At 41.1% G+C, this 16,710-nt stretch overlaps 1 protein-coding gene across 2 annotated transcripts in view; it reads right to left on the bottom strand.

Moving 5' to 3' along the window:
• The window catches only part of MPPED2 (metallophosphoesterase domain containing 2), a 181,777-nt gene that overhangs the window by 115,056 nt on the left and 50,011 nt on the right, over positions 1–16,710 (bottom strand). For both annotated transcript variants that reach the window (XM_060157737.1, XM_060157738.1), the window contains one exon: positions 9,246–9,427. In XM_060157737.1, coding sequence (XP_060013720.1) covers positions 9,246–9,427 — 182 coding nt within the window. The remainder of the gene's footprint in view (positions 1–9,245; positions 9,428–16,710) is intronic.

Raw genomic sequence — 16,710 nt, 5'->3', positions numbered from 1 at the left:
ACCTTTACCTCGTTATTAGATATGACTATTAAGTGGTCATAAAGTTATACCGCTGTAAACATTCCAATGAGGCTCTCCTGCTCAAATCATTTCTGAAACTTTTCTTTCGGAACTGCTAGGCACATCAAAAGCAGTTGCCATTATGTCACATTATTGTTTTGTTCTGTTTTTACTTATTTATTTTTATTGAGGCATAATTGACATATCAGTTTCAGGTGTACAACATATTGATTCAATATTTGCATATATTGCAAAATGATCACGTCAGTAAATCTAGTTAATATCTGTAACTACACATAGTTACCGAATTTTTTTCAGGTGATGAGAACTTTTAAGATCTGCTCTTCTAGCAACTTGCAAATATGCAATACTTATGTGTGTAACTATACTATAGTATATACTACTGTACTATACTATAGCATATAGTGTTATTAACTATAGTCACCGTGCTGTACTTGACAGACCCATGACTTATTTATTTTGTTGCCCTTATGTCACATCATTGTTTTTTATTCAAAATGGTATATCTCAACTTGCCCACTTTGCAAGCTCCAACCTTAAATGTGCAAACCACACCTAGAAAGCGTTATGCGTAAGAATTTAAAAAATAAATTGAAATCTGCCATTGATAACCTGGCTAAAGCCTGGTGTGCTGGAGTTTGTAAGGCAGGAAACTACTGGGCAGGAATGGTTTTCAGGAGAGACGGTGACACTGTGTGCCCGTGTAGGGGTGGCGAGTCAGTGGGCCAGATTCAAGGAGGGAGACAAGGGAGATGACGGAAGACTGAAGCCTGGCCTCCTCAGGTGTGTGGTTCACAGGTTAATTAGAATCCAAGGAGACGTCTTTGTGTGTTGTGTGTGGGAAAGGAGACAGGGCCAGGTTTCTGGGGGCCAGGGAGGCCATGATGCTCATCCTTTTCTATGCTCCACAGGCAGAGTGGGCCACCGGCCAGAGGTCACTGTGGCACAAGAGAATGTAGGGCTACCTTCCCTGAAGTTCTGGCGTCCCGGGGAATAAGAGAAGTTCACCAGAAGGACAGAAAGGAGGAGTCATGGCAGCTTGGGTAGTAGGTAACATTTAGTGACCATTCACTACCTGTACACATTGGGTACCCATTATTATATTTAACCTCACCACAATCCTTGTAGGTTAGATACACTAAGCATTAATAACTCTCCTTTTACAGATGAATAAATTGAAGATCACAAAATTAACAATGTTGAAAGCAGGATTTAAACACACACAGACTAAATCTGGTACTCACGCTCTTAACCTGACACCATACTGTCTTTTCATACATCAATACACACACACATGCATTCATATACTACACGACAGGATACACTCCCGCTATGAAGAGTAGTGAACTTGGTTTTTTCTGTACAGTTATTTGCATTTTTTCACAATGAGTACGTAAGCTTTCACAATTAATAAAAGAGTCTGTAGTCATTTTTAAAAAGCCCTTCATGGAGGAAGGTAACCTTCTCTATTGGGGTAAAATAAATAAATAAATAAAAAATAAAAAGCCCTTCAAGGGTGAAGATTTTCTGCCACTGAGGATATTCAAAAATATGTGACACCAACTCCCAAATACTACTGAGAGTATCAGAAAGAAATTACAATCTTTATATAGAGAAATTTGACAATACATATTAAACCCTTTTTTCAAAGTACGTATCATCTGAAGCAACAATTCTACTTATAGGAAGGTATCCTATAAATTAAGGATGTTTGCAAAGAGAGCGCAAGAAGGATGATCATCACACCGGTGCAGATAATAATAAAGAAAAATGAAAACACATAGGGTGTCTACTAGTAAAGATCTGGCTAAATAAGCCAGAGTGCGCCCATTCAGCAGAATGCTGTGCTGTAATTTTATTCTTTAAAGTTACAGGACAACATGCATAGCTCTATTAACTTTTAAAAATACTCCTTAAACAGAGATGGTGGCAAGGCCAAATGACCCTACCCATGCTTCTCTTCTTCTTCCCCGTGTGTTCCCTTCCCTCCAAGGTTCCTGCTTGCCATTGGTGGTACAAACACCGTTCTCATCTTGTACTCCTTCTTGCGAAGCCTGCCTTTCCATCCTGTCCCTAACCTCTTCTCCTAAAACAATGTCCTTCTGGTTTCACTCTGTTGCCCTTCTAGGCTAAGACAACATGAAATTAAACTCCCTTCAAGGGAGTTCAGGGGGAAGAAAGCCTCTCCAATAACTCCCATCGTTTCATGAAATCCTAAAAGGAACAAGGACAACAGTGTTCAGCCATTATCACAGGATGAATAAGAAACTGAATGAAAACAGTCCTCCCAGGACCAAGAACCCTAGAAAACTTCACCACTTCAAGTAATTACCAGCGGAGCCAGTAATACAGAGCAAGGGCCAGAGTCCTCAGAACCATCTGCTGTGTACCTTGAGAAATGGGCTGCTGAGAAATGGTCATCTGTGTAGAGACTGACTATTAGAGCAGCAGAGAACACGGATGAGGATGGTTAAAATAAAATCAACAAATTGTGAAAAGGAAAAAAAATAAAAATATTCCTTAAACAAAAACACTTAAAGGGTAAAGACTTGCTGCTGTTGAGGATATTCAAAGTAGAAAGTAGAAAAATTTCTCAAATGCTACACATCGAATAGTAATCACTCTGGAGACAGGATTATACAGAGGAATGTATATTTTCTACTTTGCACATGTCAAAAACTTGAATTTCTATAACATGTGTATCCTATTTATATCGAAAAGTATGCTTTTTTGGGGAAAAAGTATTTTAGCCATATTTATTGATGTGGAAAGTTGTTCTTGATATATTGTTGAGATGAAAAACAGACTACAAAACAGTATTACTGTAAGATCTCTATTTTGGTAAAAAGCACTCACGTATATGTATGCGTACGTGTGTATCAATAGAAAACATTCTGTATAGAATCACCCTATTCTATTCAATAGAAAGCCTTCTTTAAAAATGTTAACAGTGGTATCTCTGACCATGGGTACTTTTGTTATCTTCTTTCACTTATCTCTATTTTCTAAGTTATCAGGAATGAACATTACATGTATTATAAGAATAAAATAAATAGCCCAGGCTGTGAAAGCTTTTCCCAAAGACCAGCTCCAAAGCTTTGGGCCAATAGCAAGATCACTGGAAGAGGAACACATTCTCCCGGTATGATTATTCTGAAAGGGGCAAAATCAGTTTGTGTGTCTATGATCTGGGATGTTTGCTACAGTCATACTCTGTTATAACTGCGCCTAATACAGTGCTCCTACAAATACAAAGAACCCTTTGCTTGAGATCTTCCAAGGAAGCATTTTCATTCTTTCTTTTAGCCCTGGAGAGACTGAAACTCAGAGCTATTAAATGACAACTGAGACCCAAGAAAAGCCATAATTTTAATTTCATGGCATTGGTGCTGTGTTAAAAGGGATTTTGAGTGACTAGATTGTTAAACATCAACTTTCGGCTAAAAGAACAGGCCACCCAAGAAAGGTGTCTTTCTAATTATAATACAGGAAACAAAACAACCACCACAAACCCTTTTTAAGCATTTCTGCACAGTATATAGGAATCACTAACGATAGCCAACTGGATACATACTTTGAGGACAAAAAGGAAAAGGAAGGGCAGGGCAAGACATTTTATATGCAGTACAACATAATTTTAAAGTTTTGGCCAAACGTGCAGGCAGAAGAAAAGTCCTATCCTTTATGTTCATTCATTCACTCAGTGATTGAACAATCCTTTGTGTGCACTGACTATGTTCCAGGCCCTACTCAGAACTTGGATGTACGAGGAGCACTTGTTAGGCAGGGGACAGACAAGGAAACAATGACATAACAACCACGGGAAGGGCTGCACAGATGCCTGACCAAAGTGTTAAGGGAAAAAGAACCAGTCACACAGGATGAAGGAGTTCTCCTGGAGGAGAAGGTCATTCCAGTTAGTGGGAACAGGGTTTGCAACAGGAAAGCGGTGTGGAAGGGCATGTGCATTCGGGGGATGGGAAGAAAGTTGGTGTGGGTGTAACTGAAAGTTGGAAATATGAAGGTGGGTGTGCAATCAAATGATAAGGTCTCCGTTTGTGCAGGATCCATGGACATATATGCATATCCAAGAAGAAGGTTACCACAAAGATTCTAAAGATGAGAGGACAGGAGCCATGAAATCAAGTGATCAGTAAAGAACATCAAAGAGACACAGAAAGACCAAAGGGGCAAAGTGAAGGAAGACCACACACGACCCACTGCCTCACAAAAGGTGCCTTCAGGCATTTCAGCGGTTTGGAATTTACCGGCAATAAAAACAATTACATTTTAACTGGCAATTAATCTATAGTTGGCAAGTTTATTTTTAAGCCTAGTCTGTGACTGAGATACTTTTTTGCCAAGATAACAAAGAAAATGCCATAATGGTTGAGTGGCTAGGATCCCAGTCCAGCCCACCAAAGCCTATTCATTCATGACACCCCTGGAGCATATCTGAACTGACACATGAATGGGACTATAGGATTTAACCATCACCTTAAAAAGTATTTCTTTAGCAAAGACCTATCTGTACCTCTTTCCGACAACTCTGACATATGAGAAATGACATAGACCCACCTTAGGCTCTGAGCCTATATATGTGTTAGTGTGTATGTTTAGAAAGGTAGTTATTAAAAAACCACCATTGGGCTTCCCTGGTGGCACAATGGTTGAGAGCCTGCCTGCTGATGCAGGGGACACGGGTTCGTGCCCCGGTCCGGGAAGATCCCACATGCCGTGGAGCGGCTGGGCCCGTGAGCCATGGCCGCTGAGCCTGTGTGTCTGGAGCCTGTGCTCCGCAACGGGAGAGGCCACAGCGGTGAGAGGCCCGCGTACCACAAAAAACAAACAAACAAAAAAAAACACCATTTTACTCAGGATATAGTCCCTCCAGCAGGGATCCCAAGCCCCAGACTGGGAATAGAGAAAGACAGGAGAACACAAATGGGAAGTAGAGTCTGATAGACTTAATATCAAATCCTCAGGTCACCTCCTAGTCACGTGATCTTAGGTAAGTTCAGTTCACCAAGGCTCAGTTTTCCTCCTAAGTAATAAAGAAGCTAATAATAGCTTACTCATAAGTCATAGAAGCTACTTCACAAGTTATTTTGAGGACTGCATGAAATGATACATGTAACGGAGGGGTGGGGGAAGAGGTACGGTGTCTAGCCCCTGCCACCCATAGACAATACAAGTCTCAGTCCCAACAAGACCATTACTTATCTGAGTGACCTTGAATAATTCATATAATCTCTCTGGCCTCAGTTTCCCCTTCCATCAAATGAGGAGGTGGGGGCTTCCCTGGTGGCGCAGTGGTTGAGAGTCCGCCTGCCGATGCAGGGGACACGGGTTCGTGCCCCAGTCCGGGAAGATCCCACATGCCGCGGAGCGGCTGGGCCCGTGAGCCATGGCCGCTGGGCCTGCGCGTCCGGAGCCTGTGCTCCGCAATGGGAGAGTCCACAACAGTGCGAGGCCCACGTACCACAAAAAAAAAAAGAGGAGGTGGGACCTCCAAGTCTTCTTACAGTCCCAATGTCCTGTCCCACTAGTGTAAGAGGGAGACCTGTCTTCAGCCTCTACTCTTATGCCTCTTTGGGCTCCCTCTTACACTCCAAATTCCTCTTAAATCTATGGCGCCAGTCCTTTCTAGTCTCTGCCTTTTGCACTCTATGCCGCTGGCTCTGTTGTCTCCCTCTACACTATCTGTTGAAAGTCCAGAGGCCAACGGGCGTGTTCAGAATGGTCAGAGAGTATATCACAGAGTATATTCTCACAGCAACCATGGGGTATATTATTATTATTACGCCCATTTTACAAATGAGAAAATCAAGGCTCAGGAGTTTAAGCAACTTATCAAAGGCAGGGAATTCAACACAGGCTCTTCCTAGCTGCTCGTAATCATTACAGGCTGCATTACCTTTCCAACCTTTGGCTGTACCTAGTTTGGGTCCTATCATCTTATGACCCTGTGCCGCCTGCTTATCTCATAAACTACTTTGTATTAATAACTTTGTGTGTTCCTCCTGCCAGGTGGTATATGTACAAATTAACCAGGGACCCACCATGTCTGAACCAACACAGAACTCGTGATGGGATTCTCAGCCCCTGCAGCTGGTAGGTCAGCGTGAGATTCAAGATGGGCAGAGCTTAACCACATCTTTAAAATAACAGCACATGGTCAAATAGCTATTCAACTTCCACATGAAGCTGCTGGAAGCTACCATATTTAATTCAAGCCTAAAGTCTGCAAGCTTCCTAGCTGCCATAAACCCACTCATAACACCACGGAATGGGAAAGGGCTCATAACTTGGGGGTCAGACAACCCCAAGTTTACTCACACTGAGTGAATCTGGGTGGATTTCTTAGCCTCTCTGAGTTTCTTTTCTGCTAAATGATCTCGGGTAAGATAGCCCAGCTGAGCTCCAGGTTCCTCATCTGTAAAATGCAGATAACATTAGCAACCTTCAAAGGATATTATAGGGAGAGAAGGAGTGCCTAGCCTATAGCCGAAATAGATTAGCCTTTTGGGAAAGTAAGGGAGCCCGGGGGATGGTCGGGCTGTTTCCAAGAATCAGGGTGGCCTAGACTAGAGAGATGGAAATCAGTTAGAGGTTCACTGGATCTCAGTACCTGCCGAATCTGTGAGGAACCATTCTGGTGAGAGTTGAATGCCCTGTTATGGCAAAAGCCCTAGACTGATCTGACCCCTGACTCGACTCTCCTAGGCCACCCGGCAGCTTTTGCTGGAAGCACTCTTTTCAGGGGAGAGGTTCCCAACTGAGCCAAGTGGTAGAGTGTCATCACACACCGTCTCACCCTTGGAGCACCCTGAGGTTGCTGGGCAGCTACTCTAGGCTTTCCCTATGGGATTCTGAACTTCTCTATCCTTACCCCACTGTGGGCTCCCTTCAGCCTCCCATCCTGCGTCCCTTGCAGAGAACTCTTCCTCCTGCCTCAGGAGATCAGAGGGGAAATGGGGCGAGAAGGAACTGACCTTGCAATCGGACCTCAGCATTTTAATTCTTTACCTTTCTATTTCCTTAGTCATGGCACTTTGCCATCTATGGAGTACATTCCCTTATGAAATCTCCCCGTGTTTACGTCCATTCTACTAAACAATTCCTCTGACCTCCTCTTGTTTTTACCCTGTAAATATGTGTTGATGGTTCGTTCGCCACATTCCCCATTCAGTTATTAATGGCCCACAAAAACTTCCTAGCTGCAATCATTTACTGATTAATCTGCACAACAAACCAGAAAGACAGGTGGTATTAATCCTTCGTTCTACAGAGGGAAACCAAGGGGAAAAGCGAGGTTAACTCAGTTGCCCAAGGTCAGTGGCTAAACAAGATTATAACCAGGATCTATCCTGTCTTTTATTTCTGTAAACGCTTCCCACAGGGTTACTCCTTTACACATCAACGTTGTCAATGCAGCGAGATCATTTCTGTGTTGAAATTCAGCTGTCACAGAACAGTTTAAAACTGTCAAAATTCAACCCCAAATAATTTTGTCTGCTAATAGTTCATAAATACACGTTGCTAAAATGAAGAGATAATAGTACTTGAAAGCAAATTTGACAGATGCAAAAGAGGAGTGAGAAGATCTGGATTATTCGCCCAGCTCTACCACAAGGAGACTCTGAGAAAGTCAGTTAATTTCTCTGTATCTGAGTCATTTGTAAGAATGAGATTATGCTGAATGATATTTAAGATATCTTGCTGTTTTAAGTGAGATGACTGAATACCTACTGAAATATAAAGCTCCAATATCCAACGTCGCCAAGATCGTGGTAAAATTGGTATATTCAGGACACAGCTACAATCCCCTTGGAAAGCAAGATGCCAATGTACAGCAAGAATCATAAACAATTTCATATCCTTTGACTTAGTAATTTAACTCATACAGTACTTTACCCTAAGAAACAAGTCAATGGAAGCAAAAAGACATACAAATGAAAACGCACATTTCAGTGCTAGCTTCAGAGGAAAAATTGTTATCAATTTAAATGTTCATTTTTTAGAGGGATGTCTTATTAAATAAACATACAGAACAATACAAATGTCATACTGCTATCAAAAAGGATAAATATGGAAGTTATGCAAAATCAATTAAAATCTTACCAACACTATCAAATGAAAACAGACAAAAGAGCAGATATGTACCCTGATGTCAACTTTATAAAAGGTGGATAGATGTGCAAGGTCACAGGAAAACTCAAAATAGTTATGTTATAGTTAGGCTCATTGTTTTTAAAATATTTTCACTGTTTTTAATGAATATTGTTTTCCATTAACACATATATTTTATCACTTAATCAATTATTTTAAAATGTCTCAAACCCTGCTTTAGTTTGATGGAAAAATGAATTTTCAAGTTTCTGCTTAAATCTCCTGAGTAATTTTTGTTGGCTGACACATTATTCATGACATTATTCTTGCGGAGTGATTTTTACTCTTTACTATGTAATTCTTATACTCCTTTCCCTCACCTAAGAGGATTCCGAAAAAGATCTGTCATCTAATCTCGCCTTGTAAGACTTGTAATGACTGCCTTGTAATGCTAATATTTGGCAACTGCCTGACCCAGGAGCCAACATTTTTCCCATAACCCCGACCCACGGGTGCCTCTACAGAAACCACAAAGTTGCTATTACCCTTTCCACAGAGTGGAGGGTGGTTTCGTATTCCAAATTTTTGGAGCTTTACAGCAGGACATCTTATCTTTTCAGGGGTCTTAGGATACCCTTCTGGTTCACTTGGGAAAGCTGCCCCCAAGCAGCCCTGTGCTAGGACCCTCCCTTTATATAAGGGCTTTTACATCCTCCTTCATTCCTTAGAAATGGTCTCTTACTAGTAGGTCTTCACTTATAATACCTGGGAAGGATTGCAGAGCCAATGAATTAAAAATATGATTCTACGTCTCATGTGTGCCAATGAATGCCCTCATTAAAGCAGAATGAGTGCGATGAGATTGGTTTCAAAGCTTTCCATCCCTTTGCCCCAGAGCCACCGAGGCCAGGCACTGAAAGGATGCACAGTAAAATTAAATATCTAAAAATTCATCTTTAATTAACAGAATTGGATTAAAGCTAGACACCACCGCATTTCATATGAGAAATGGCTGAGCTAGCTTCCAAGTGCTCTAATTCAATTAGGACGCAGTGAGTGACACTCGGACGGGAAAGGTTAATTGGGGGCGCCAGAACGCAATCATTCCTTACCTAACCAGTCATTAAACTTCTTAACCTCTGAGGGCAGTCCCAGCTCGGTGAAATCGCCTGTGTGGAGAAGGATGTCCCCATAAGGCATCTGGATACCATCTGTTCTGGAGTGTGTGTCTGAGATGCAGACAAACCGCGTGTGGCCCGCTGGTTTTGGAGTGTCATATGGGATGGGGTCGACCCTAAAGTAGACATAACAGATCCCATAACAGTTAAACATATTAGAACCCTCGTAATTGTCATCGCACATACACATTGACTGTTATCCGTGAACACACCCAGACAAACCGATGCAAAGACAGAAGGGCCCATTGTAACAAGGAACACTTCTGGGTGCAAAGGAGACAGCATCTCCCGTCTACAAACCCACTGGGCAAATTCAAAAAGTCTTACTTACCTGGTAGGAAAATTAAAAGGCCAGACTATCTTACACGTAGAGTCAGAAATAACTCAGGAAATTGAGAGAGTGATTAATGGTGAAGTTTAGGGATATCGAACCCAACTGGGGAAGTAAAATGATGCTCTTTCCTCTCTCATCAAGCTCCGATGGATCCCACTACTCATTAGGAAATGGATAACTAATTTATTCCTCCTTAAACATGCATAACTTAAGCAATGAACTAATTTATGAAGAACATTCTGCACATGCTTTGCCAACTGAGATGTGAAGAGTCATAGTACTTGTATTTAATTTCCTTTCTAGAACCATTCAACACCTTTTATCTTCTTGTTTTCGCAGGGAGATTCACAAATCAAATTGTGGGCACTGAAGGTGATGCCAAAGTAACAGGGCTTTTTAAATAAAACACTGGATGTTCCAACAACTCTGTCCAGCTCCTTCTCTACCACCACGAATTATCTGCTGTCCCAGTTACACCTTAGGTTACTTGGAATGCTCCAACGCCTTGGGCAAAGATTCTATTCAGTACAAATAGTAAACCTTTTAATGGGTGTGTATAGATCTACATATGCATTAATATATATTCAGTTTTGGAGACCTAAGCACTGTGAAATTACCACTAGGGCACAAGAATCAAAAGGCAAAATGATCCACCTGAAGCAAAGAAAGTGAAACAGAACATTCTCATTTAATTGAGTGTAACAAAGTGTGCTAAATAAACTTGGTGAAGAAATGCAAATCTGACTCTTCAAGCATACAGTTTTAATTATTTAAGGGGTTTATAGCAGAGTTAAGGGTGCGTTAACTATATTAACTCTACACTGACAGCTTCCTGTAATTTCTCTGCAGGAAGGTACACTTACGTTGGATTATGGATGAAAAGAAGCAGTTACCAATGCAACGAAAAGGTCGCAAGAGAAGCAAATACACAATGTGGAGATGGGAGTGTAAAACGTTAAATAAGGAACAATATTTCATATCACCGCCCCACCCTGGGTCATTAAAATGCAGCAGAGAACACAGGGAAAGCTCAACACAAGATTCCCTGTACATGTTTCCTCTAAAGCCTCTGTTTAATTTTTTGTTCCTTTTTCCACTTTTTAAAAAAGAAACAATCTGTTTGAACAATGGCAGTTTTCGTGAAGGAAATAAAGACATCAGTATATAACCTGGATAGTACTGCATTTCTTGAATGGTTAATCTTTTAATTTTATCTTTGTCAGAGAAGAAGGAAAGTAAGGAAAAAGAAAGGAGAGCTGGAAGAAGACAGAAAGGACGGAGGGACTGTGAACTGGTGAACGCAACAAGTCTCATTGGAAACCCAAAAAGAAAGTTTAACTTCTGCAAAAAAAAAAAAAAAAAGGATTTTTCCTGTAAAGGTTAGAAATTAACAATGCTGTTATCATGGAGAAAATTCACTAATCCACTGAGATCTCATGAGTAACCTGGAAACCCTCATGATTATATCCAATGTTGATTTTTTTAATATATATAAGGACTTCCCTGGTGGTCCAGTGGCTAAGAGTCTGCACTCCCAACGCAGGGGGTTCAATCCCTGGTCAGAGAACTAGATCCCACATGCCGCAACTAAGAGTTCATATGCCACAACTAAAAGACCCACATGACGCAACTAAAGATCTCACATGCGGCAATGAAGATCCCGTGTACCGCAACTAAGACCCAGCACAGCCAAATAAATAAATAAAACTAAATAAATATTAAAAATAAAATATATATTAAAATGTTTGTCTGCCTTTCCATTACTGAGACTCTATTATACTCGGTCTCAGTGATTCTAATTGTATCAATTGATATTGCCTATCTTCTTTTCTTTTTTTTGCGGTACGCCGGCCTCTCACCGCTGCCGCCCCTCCCGCTGCGGAGCACAGGCTCCGGACGCGCAGGCCCAGCAGCCGTGGCTCACGGGCCCAGCCGCTCCACGGTATGTGGGATCCTCCCGGACCGGGGCACGAACCCGTGTCCCCTGCATCAGCAGGTGGACTCTCAACCACTGCGCCACCAGGGAAGCCCCTATATTGCCTATCTTCTAAAAGTAGTTTTCCCAGGGAATGAAGAACTGTTCCCTGCCGCAGCAGACTGTGTCACCCTCTGAAAGTGATACGTAATATTCTATTCTTATACCTAAAGTTAAGATACTCGCCAGACTGGGACTGTGCACATGAATACTGAAACCACCAACATCTGAATGAAACCACTGGACTTTATATGAATAAAGTCAATATTTATATATCTTTATTTTCCAGTTCAGTTCTCATCCTGATGGTAAAGCATAGACAATCCCGTTTCTTTCTTTCCACAACTCAGCTAAGCTATGGGCACAACTACTGCATAGAAATCCTTTAGGAGTCCATCTGAATTTATCAGAGGGACATCAGAGTCATCATTTTGAATTTATAAAGCAGAAGGGAGCACAGATATATGCTATGAACCTCTTCAGTTTAGAGAAGTGAATCATCATGTGGTACATGATATGTTTTTTAGCTCTCTGCTGGGAGATCACTTTCTATGACTATTGAAACACCAGTCAAATTTTTGAGCGGCTTCAACATCCTTCTCCATCTTCCTGCCTCCTCCAGAGAAACACTCAAATGTCCAACATCATTAACAGTGAAATAAAGGCCAAGGGATAAAAAAAAAAAAAAAAAAAGAGGGGAGAGGAAGAACGAAGAAAACTGTGTCTTGTCAGCTTTCAGCTGAAATAAAACAATAAGTCAGAGGGATACAGGAGGGCTGAGAGGGCCCACCCGTCAATACCACCAACCTGATGTCATCAAAGAGAAACAATTAGTAGATGTTGGGGAGAGATATGGAGGGTTGACTCAAGGTAGAAGATTGGGGAATTGGGGGATATAAAGATGCAGATACAGAATTTACATACATCCCCTGACCCAGAGACACTGATGTTCTTTGTTACGCACAGGACTAAGTACAGGAAGGCAAGATGGTGCAGCCTGTCAGAGCCACACTGAATAACATGACAAATATCACCTGGGAGGTCATAGGAAGGAAGGCATTTCCACCCAAAGGCATTCAGAGCTGAAAATAAGATATCTAGTAGAGTAGGCAAGTTGCCATGGATATAATGAAAGTTGAGACAACCCTAGGGAAACGACTATTTCCAAATTGGGCATTAGGCAAACGCCTTGAAAAAGGCAAGACAGCCAAACATTTTCCTGTGAAAGCAAGTTTAAGGGAGACCCTGACTGCTATGGGCAGATCTACCTGTTCACATTGTGGGAAGACCCTCCCGCTGCATTTTCCTTCTTAGTTAACAGCCTTACCGCTTATGCTGCTGACTTCTCACATGACCTAACATTTCCCCTAGGGAATCATGTCAAATATCCTAGCAAGTGAGTCTCTTACCAAGGCAATCTAACCCCCAGAGCTAGATTCAAATAGCAGACTGAGATTTGCACGTACATCTGAGTACACCCAGGGGAAAACAAGATGACATGGGAAGATGAGAAGAAAACACAGCATCATAAAATCCCAGAGCTGGACAAAACCTTAGGGAGCATCGGGTTCAATTCTTCATATGAAGCTTGAATCTCCTCTATCCCTTCCCTGCCTAGCTGACATAAATTTTCTCTCCAGCGTTTCCAGAGAAGTGGAGCTCCTGAGTCCCCTCTCCTCCCCCAGGGCAGCCCATTCTGGTTATTGATAGCTCTACTTGCTAGAAAGTTTCCGATCCAGAAACTCTGAGAAAGCTGAGCGTGGTCCAAAGAGACTTGGCCTGGAGCCTGAAGACTGAGTAACAATTTGGCCGAGCTATTTGCTTCAGGCAAGTTATTTCATTCTTTTAGCCTCAATTTTCCCCTCATCTGTAAAATGGGAATAATAATGCCTAGTCTATGATATTACTATAAGGATATAAATTGTCAGGCACTAGGATTGGCACACAGCACATGCTCTGAAAGTAAAGATGCAGAATGACGTAAGGGTGGGGGCATGTTTGGCTACAAAGCCAGACAATCTGGCTCTGAATCCCACTCCACATTTATTAACAGCGTGACACCAAGCAACGTGCTTAATTCCTGTGCCTTGGTTTCCTTACCCATAAAATGAGTATACAAATAGTACCTGCCATGAGGTACTCATAGGACTGCCACGAGGATGAAAAAGAATAATGTACAAATAGGGTACTCAAGAATAATGTACTTAGAACAGTGCCTGACACACAGCAGACAATAAATGCTAGGGTTTTTGGGTTTTTTTTTTAATTCAGTGGTAGTATTTTTACTACTATTAGTAGTAGTAGTTAGTTTCTCTGACCTCCATCTCTCCTTCTGTTGCAAGGAGATAATAACAGTTACCACACGACTTGGTGAAATTAAAGGAGATCACACGAACAACAGCAGCACAGCGCTGGGCACATGATCCAGTCAAGAAAAACATTCACTTCCTTCCTGTCACTTCCTTCTTAATCCTAGTTCTGCACTCTGAAATAGCAAAGGAGAATTCAGTCCCTTTTCCGTTTGACAATTCTTCAAATATTTGAGGACATGTATTACAATCCCCTGAAATCTTCCCTAACCTAGTGGAGCGGCCACATTTTCTTTCATTTTTCCTTGCGTGATAGGATGTCAAGCGTCCCCAGAATCCTAGTGATCTCCTGAATACAATCTGATTGGTCAGAACCGCCCCCCCCATCTATAGTGTCAGAATTCATGGGCCACGTGGATTCATGGGCCAGTGAGCTGTTTATCCGAGACAAATGCTAGTACAGGCGATGGAGAACCAACAGAGCTGGACGCCCTGGAGGACTTTCCTAGGGGAGGCCTGAGTTAACATCTTAAACGGTTTTCCAATTAAGTCTCCAGGTTTTGTGCCAAGCCTCAAATCTTGTTCTTAAAGCTTGATTGTCAAATGTTTATATATCCCATGGCCTATTCAAACAAATAAAACATTCTCATTTATTCCATCTTGACCCATTAGAGTTTTTTACCCATAAAAAACTAATATGATAATATTATTGCTTACACTACGGAATCCTCTTCTGGCCATATTTGATATTTTTTCCAATAACAAATGTACACAGTGTTGCAAGTCCTATTGACAGATCTTCAGAAAAGCTGTAATCATGTGGTTTGTTATGACATGGATTTCTTCTTTAGGCCGAGAGTGCAGTAAAAGCCTATTGTACACAATTAGCTTATAATTCAGCGTCAGGGTAGACTATAACCCTTACAAAACATTTGAACAGGATTTCTATGTATTTATCATCCCCCATTCCACTTGAAAACCCCAATGTTGTGCTTATGCATTCCACTGACTTTAAAAAGTTTTCGAATGTGACATTAAAGCTTTCATTTTTACCCTGAAAATTCAGATGGCATGAGAGTTAAAATTAGGTTTGTGATGTTACACCATCCTCCCTAGACATAAGAATTCAGTCCCTTCTCCACTTGACTGTTTGATAAAGATATGCAAAACCTGCCAGCAAAACAATGAATAAATAAATACCAGGCTTAAGTTAGTACAGTGACAGAATTTTTAGATTGGAAGGGCTTCAGAGATGATCTAATCCTGTGTTTCTCTTCTTTGAATATCCTCTTCACAGTTTTTGCCTTTCTGTGTATACTATTACTTAATTTTTGTTAAGCGTCTTACAGCTTTTACACAATTTTTTTTAGTTTTGCCCTCAACAGTATCATCTATGAAGTCACGACGTGGATACACGTTGTATTTTTCAATGACACGTTAAAAGAAATACGTAAGTACTAAAATTTTTTCAGGTTTGTCCACTCTACAGAACTAGAACTCAAGTTTTCTAACTTCCAATTCACTTCTCTTTCTACCAACTTAATTTTGGAACCTAAAAATATATCTGCACTTGGAGAAAAAGATGATAAAAATGATAAAATGAGAGCAAATCAACCATCTAAACTCTTGTAGCCATTAATATCTAGAGAGACTGCTCAAAATTATTTGAATTTATTGTCAAAACTATCCAAGTTTTAGGGCTCCATACACTGACACCCTCAATTCTTATGTACATTATTCAGTTGAATGGAGTCTCTTAAAACTTCAAAAACCACATGTTATAGTTCATAGGGAAAATAAGCAACATAAAATTTGATTTTTAGAATATTGGTAAAGATAAAGAGTGTTCCTCATTCTCAGAGATGTCAAGTCAGACTGATTGTGAATGTTTCCAAATACAGGTGTCGTTAGAGGGGCTACTTTAGTTGAGAGACAAGCCTCATTAAAAAAAGCTCTGGTTGTGGTGTCCAGGGCCTTCCTACAGCCCAGCTACATTGGTCATCAATTAGCTATGTGACCCTGGGCAAGTCACTTTCCCTCCTATAGCCTCTGTTCTTCAAGTATGAAAAGAGGGGCAGGACCAAATGATGCCCAGATGACTAGCTGCTTCGTTCCTACACCACTAGGAATCTGTGCAAGACCTCAGAAACAAGTCAGTCAGCTTAAAGCATGTTCTTTCTCTTTGCAATTTTACTTTCTGGTCTCCAGACAATGCAAAGGTGAACACAGTCCAGATCCATCCAAATATAATCAGTATTAGCCAGACCTTATATATAAAGACAAGTGAAACTGCAATTTAGGGCCATAGATGGAGCTCCCAGGTATTTCTAGTGTAAAAGAGAACAAAGAAGCCAGAATCCCAGTTACCACAATAAAACAAAAATTAAAGGATGTGGGATTTAAGTAGTTCCTTCAGAAATGGGGCTGTTCTTGTTTTGCTACAACTCTGAGCTGATAAAACTCTCCCAATTTAGCCATCATGCCCCAGAACAGTAACGGTGCTGCAACACAGTAAGGAAGCATAACAGAACCAGACGCATAAATACACTCACATTTGTACCGAGGGCACTGCTTTCCTTTAACTGCTGAACTGCTGTATCAGCACTGTTCTACTACCAACTAATTAGAGCTAACAAAGCCCACTGCACGGAGTGTATCTCGTGTCTCATCTATTTTTTCCTAGTACAAAAGTACAGCACTGACATTCAATGAATATTAAGTGGTAACAATTTAATTCTTCACGCACTGCACGCGATAGGAATTCCTGGTCCTTCTGTTGGT

The sequence above is a fragment of the Lagenorhynchus albirostris genome, chromosome 9, assembly GCF_949774975.1.
Source record: "Lagenorhynchus albirostris chromosome 9, mLagAlb1.1, whole genome shotgun sequence".
NCBI classification, from domain to species: domain Eukaryota; kingdom Metazoa; phylum Chordata; class Mammalia; order Artiodactyla; family Delphinidae; genus Lagenorhynchus; species Lagenorhynchus albirostris.
Note: the sequence above shows the minus strand (reverse complement) of the source record. Positions and strands in the feature narration are given on the sequence as shown.